Source organism: Poecilia mexicana, unplaced genomic scaffold (genome assembly GCF_051168715.1).
Source record: "Poecilia mexicana isolate PSO_F unplaced genomic scaffold, ASM5116871v1 scaffold_6, whole genome shotgun sequence".
NCBI lineage: Eukaryota > Metazoa > Chordata > Actinopteri > Cyprinodontiformes > Poeciliidae > Poecilia > Poecilia mexicana.
In genome coordinates this window covers 16,716,639-16,722,535 of record NW_028263375.1, presented here as the reverse complement: position 1 = coordinate 16,722,535, position 5,897 = coordinate 16,716,639, and the positions used below count along the sequence as shown (strand labels likewise).

The 5,897-nt window shown below is 39.9% G+C and overlaps 1 protein-coding gene across 1 annotated transcript; it reads left to right on the top strand.

Annotated features, from left to right (window-relative positions):
- The first annotated feature begins 1,643 nt into the window (after positions 1–1,643).
- Positions 1,644–5,122, top strand: endouc (endonuclease, polyU-specific C). The gene is made up of 8 exons (XM_014984081.2): positions 1,644–1,808; positions 1,909–1,962; positions 2,044–2,143; positions 2,217–2,328; positions 2,423–2,544; positions 3,451–3,563; positions 3,654–3,813; positions 3,880–5,122. The coding sequence occupies exons 1-8, from the start codon at positions 1,798–1,800 to the stop codon at positions 4,153–4,155; spliced, it is 948 nt and encodes a 315-aa protein (XP_014839567.1). The 5' UTR covers positions 1,644–1,797; the 3' UTR covers positions 4,156–5,122.
- Positions 5,123–5,897: the final 775 nt, after the last annotated feature.

The window sequence follows — 5,897 nt, the reverse complement described above, 5'->3', positions numbered from 1 at the left end:
GTGTTGCTTATTTTTCCTGACAACCAAAATATCGAATTACATTTTTTTTTTTTAATCTTAAAAACTTTTTAAAGGCTTTCAAGTTGTAGAATGTGATTTATATCAATTTGCTGTCATTGTAAAGCAGTGAACTACAGAAAGGCATGCTTATCTGGGCTCTTCACTCAGACTAGTGCAAATAAGTAAATGGATGCAGAGAAAATGTGTAGCGAATTGTCAGATACTAGTATATTTAAGTATCTCTGGAATCCAGAGATTGGTTTATCAAAAACAATCTGAGGAAATTCTTCTAATCATGGAATTATCCTGTAGCACATCTCAAATGGGAAGTAAATGAGACTTTTATCACAAAACTGACATGAAAACTAAAAATTGCCGAAGCTGTTCACTAACAGAAATAAGAAAGAGCCAGTTGGTAATTATACTAATTGATATTAAATTATGCAAAAACGGCATGTTACATAAAGAGCATGAAACTAACTACTTATAGAAATTCAGAAAAATTGACATTTAGAGAATTATTAGCTGAACAAAGTGTTTGATGTTTTATCAGTTGTTTTCTGGAAATTAAAGTTTTTATTGATGGCCTGGAGTTTTTAAATATCTGAATTAGCTCTGAGACAAATTTGGGTCAAGAGGGGAAAAAAATGAAGGCGATCCACCTTTGACCAGTCAGAATCTAACCAGAACTGCTACAGACAGACAGAACAGAAATAGCTGCTACTATTGGATCAGCTGACTGTTTACGTTCTGGGAACCGACTTTGGTTTCAGATCCAGGCTCCGTCTACTCTGCTGGCTGGAGGAATCGTTGGCCTCGGCTCTAAAAGCTGTTCTCTCAGCCCAGCTGTGGAGGTCAAACTGCAGATCTTGTTGAATTCCTCCCTTTTGTAGTGTGGGACCAAGCTGTAAACGGCACAAAAACTAATCCTGCTGGATAATTTGAAGGCATAAATAAGCTATCACGTTACAAAACAAAACTAAGAATCGTTTTAAATGTACCTTGGTGATTCATAGCCATCTATGATGCAGTTTATTTAATTGTCTTGTAAGTGTAAATTCTTAGTTCCAATTTGGTAAAACGCAACATAAATTGATTGATGGAATCCAACGTGATGCATGCATGACAACATAGACATTGTAAACTGTGAAACTAAACACATGCACCGCCTCACACTGAGAGGACACAACCACCAGAAGCCGCAGGAGATGTATTTAGGTAGTACTACTGGAAATGTAGGTCCGATTAAAATAGAAGTAGAATGCTGCAGCTTTCTGATACGTATCATTTGAGGAACAGGGTCAGAAGATTCACACTTAAAAGGACAGAAAAATAGTCATGCTGGTGTAAATGAAGCCTCAAGTCATTAAAGCTTGTCCTTTTGTCTCTTAGATGGGGGAGGGTTTTGTACTCCAGCCCTCTCCCTCTTACTGGTACCACTGGGATCGGTTGTAGTTGTAGTTTAGTTCTGTTATAATTTGATCTGAGCGTGTCCCATTAAGACCCAAAGGCACTGTTTTGGTAAAAGAGTATATAATATCTGATGTAGGCCAACAATCTCATGTGAAAGTGGAAATAAAACCTTAGAGACAGAGAGAGAGAGAAACCCATATCCTGAAGCTGAGTGCCCCCTGGTGGTTACACATTACACCCCTCTGAAAAAAAATAACGTTCACGTCCAGATTCCTCTCTAAACCCCTGTGGAGTGTTAGATACTGGGAGGAAGCTGGACTCAGTCAAACATTAGTGAACGCTCTGCTGTAGTGTGAACTGTAGTAGTGAAGAGTTTCTGGCACCATGGCTGTAAGGTCTGTATAAATATGTATTTTCCCTCCTTTTAAACTTCATTGCTGCAAAAAATATTAAGTTTTAAACCAAGAGTGTTGACTGAAGCTGTGTGAAATGCAGGCTTTGTGGATTCCTCCTGCTTGCGGTTCTTGTCAGTGGACTTCATGCATCAAGGTAAAAATCAATGAAAGCATGAGCACATTTCTCGTGCATTTGTTTTAGTTTGACTCAGATTTTTATGTATTTCTGTGACAGGCCAGCTGTAAACCAGGAGTTATCCAACCTTTTCAACGAGCTCTGGAGGCTGGATGTGAACCGCATGAAACCTGGGATAGACTACACCATCTCTGTTCAGGTGAGGAGCTTCTTCCTACGATCACAAAGCTTTCCTGGTTGTCTTTGAAACTCTCTGTGTCTCACCCCTGCAGGGCAGAGCGGGATATGTGAACCAGGGCAGCCATGTTGTCCTGGATCACGCCTCACTGCCTCTGTTCTCCAACGTTAACGAGAACAAACTGAGGAACATAACCACTTTCTCTCGTGAGTGTCCCATGCAGAGCCCTCTGCATCTCTGAGCTGATGTGAAGATCCAGCACATTTTGCTTTAATGAATTACATTTCTGTGCCCTTGCAGTCTTCATGAAACTCCTGGACAACTATGAGCGTTCGACAGGCATCACAGAGCGAGTCACTCCGGAGGAGCTGACGGAGATTAATCTGTTCCTGGATGCTGTTTTGGAGACACAAGTCATGAAGGTGTGTTCAGCCAGCTGGATTTAACAGCCCGTCCAAGTTATTAGTTACAACAGGTACATGTTTGTTGTGTTTTCCAGATGCCTAAAGTTTCCCACAGATTGAAGAAAACCTCTTTGTGTGTTTTGCTGTTTTGTGGTTTGAGGCTGCAGCTGTCTCTTCCTGTCCCTGCAGGAGCGAAACGCTGAACTTCATGGTGTTAGAGTGAAAAATAACAAACAGCTGAAACATCTGTGTGCGGCTGCGGAATGCAAACTTGCCTCCATGCTGTCCCCAAAGAGGATTGCTGGAAATATTTGGACATTCAGTACTTAATCTGCAAAACTTTTGGCTCTGACGAGAGTTTAGATTCCCCTTTCTCTATAAGAGAGAGAAGAATGTGGTGTTTGCAATTATGGTCATGTTTTGATAAAATGAAACATTTGGGGTGAGAAAATATAGAACCAAATCACTGTCAGTTTACAGCTAATGGTACACAACAAAACCAAGCAGCTATATTTAGATCTGGACTTTGACTGGGCCATCATAAGACACAAATAAGATTTTATCTAAGCGATATCTTTAGGATCATTGAACTTTCACCCTGTCTCAAATATTTCGCAGCCACCAGCCATCTTCCCATCACCTCTGACCTTCAGCTATGCTGTAAAGAAGAGTCTGAAAAAGTTCAAGGGCTGTGCGTATTTTTTGGGGAGTTGATTTAATTAAGAATCCCCTCAGCGTTTTCCCCAATAAGTCAGTAAAAGTCTCAGTTCTGATCGTCACAAAACAAATACAACATTAGAAAATAAGATATTGATGAAGGTCTGTTGGTTTTTACCTGTCAGATGCTTATGGTCTCACAAACAGATGAAGTTTTAGGATCCTGCACGGCCTCCTTTTGCATTAACGAATGTGATTTCTCCACAGCGTGCTCACCAGTACCTGGTGAGCAAAGGAAAGTCCAGCTCCGACTCCAGGCAGTTTAAGAATCAGCTCAACTTGATCTGGTTCCATCTTTACCACCGGCAGAGAAACACAGGGTGAGGGTCCAGAGAACGTCAACAGATGAGTCTATTTTTTATCTCAGTCTGTGAGACCGGTCTGGAAATGCTCCTTGTCTTTCACGGCAGCCCTGACTCTTGTGGATTTGAACACGTCTTTGTTGGAGAAACCAAATCTGGAACAGAAGTAATCGGCTTTCACAACTGGGTCCAGTTCTTCCTGCAGGAGAAAAACAGCCATTTGGACTACAAGGGCTACCAGGGCTACACGGCCAGAGACCAGGACTTGGTAAGTTCACTGCATGTGGGAGACAATGTGTGTCTGGCCCGCTGTGACCTGTCGCTCCCTCCACAGCCTGACCAGGACGACCACGTCCTGAAGCTCCAGTTCAGCTGGCACGGTGTGGTGAAGCCCGTCGGCAGCGCCTTCATCGGCACCAGCCCCGAGTTTGAGATGGCCATTTTCACCGTCGTCTTCCTCATGAACACAGAGCGAAGCACCACGGTGCTGGTCAACATCGACCAGTGTCAGATGGAGCTGGTGGTCGTCAGAAAGGGCCGCTGCCTGGGGACGGCGTACCCCAATCTGCTCAGCAGCAACAGCAGACACGTCAGCCAGCACGCGCACTGACTCCAGCTGCGGCTCAAGCGGTCTTTACCCAAAGACAGGTGGTGAAATCTACGTCCAGCAGGAGAATCATAGTCTGTTCTGATTCTAACATGTATCTAAGGCTTTTAATGAAACAATTCTAATGGTGTGAATGGCGGAACAGGATTTATTTGAAAAAGTGTAAAGTGTTAAGCTATATAAGAACCTTATATTAATCATCGCCATGAATAAAAGTAATCGTCAGTGTTGTAGTGATCCAAAAATATTAGTTCGTATAAAAAGAAACGCGTTAACTGTATAAAATGTTCTTTTAAAGAGTGTTAAATCATTATTGTCTTTGTACTTAAGGACATTTGATCACCCTGTTGAAGTTTTTTGGTAGAAGCAATCAGATTTTATTATTTGAAATGTTCTGTTTTGCCTTCCTAACAAAGTTCCCATGACGTTTGGAAGAGAAGCCGGCCCACAGAGTCATAGGTCATCTACCGTACTGTAGCATCATGTAGCATGATTTTTCAAACAAAATAAATACATTTATTATCCCTTTCTGTACAACAATCAAAGCACTCAGATGCTCATTAAACAAGGTGATTTATTTTACATCTGATCACTTTTGTGTAAAAAAAAAACAAAAACAAAAAAAAACTGGGAACTCATTCAACTTTTTAGTCAAAGTTGAGCATATTTTAAACTGATCACATGTTCAACTTTTCATTTCTAACTTTTAAATATCAAGTCACGTCTGCCTTACTTGGATGACATGTTGTCTTGTCTTTCCCATTTTGAAGAGGATTAGAGGAAATTTTTCTTAGCCCAGAGAAGCAGGAATAAACATTAGAGCTAAAACCTAAACATATCTGCTCATTTATTTTGTGTTAATTGTTTTATGTGAAATAATTGTGATCTTTTCATTCTTTTTTCCCCTTTAGAAAACATTTACTTCTAAATGTGGATTTGTTTCAAAGTAAATAAATGCATTCAAATTAAATGTTGGATTTTTCAATTATTTTCCAGTGTGAGCTCATGCGTTTGCAATGAAAGGGGTTTTCATTTCAAGGCTTTTTTTTTTTTTTTTTACCACTGGTGACTGGAAGGTGCGGTGAACTTATTTCTAGATTAAATGTATTAATACTTCTCACTTTAACAATCTGCTGCACCGTCCTATCATTCAAATGGCATTAGGCTAAAGATAAAATAAGTTCCTGTGATGTCAACTGAGACATATTCATTGCGCTCTTCCTTTTTCTTTCCTGAAACGCAACTTTCGATGGTGAAAGTAAAAATGTTCGTCTTTCTTCAGTCAGTCATCATTATGTTTTACTGGGTCTACAATAAACAGAAAGTCTGAACTCTTGCTGACTGTAGATTTGTGATCCAACTACTTTTATCATCAGTCGCTTTAGATCACTGTATATAGTTGGTTTGTTTCTAAATAAAATGCCTCTTCTTACCTTTCTGTTTTTAAACAGTGGTCTATATCTTCAGATTTTTTTTCTTTTGCTGCTCATCTCATAATTTAAAGCGTGTTGTTTTCAGTTTTTACTCTTGCATACACATCCTTCTTTGCTTCAATTTTCTTTTTTAACTAATTTGATTTGAGAGCTGCTATTAAGATTGCCCCTAAATAAAATTTCTCAGACTGGGTAAATAAGCACAGAAACCACTGCGTTTCCTTTGGAAAATGTGATTGTGGATGGTTTTATTTTATTTTATCAAGAAAAAGGGCATAGTTGGAAAAGGCGTTGTTGTATTTTATGGTTTTG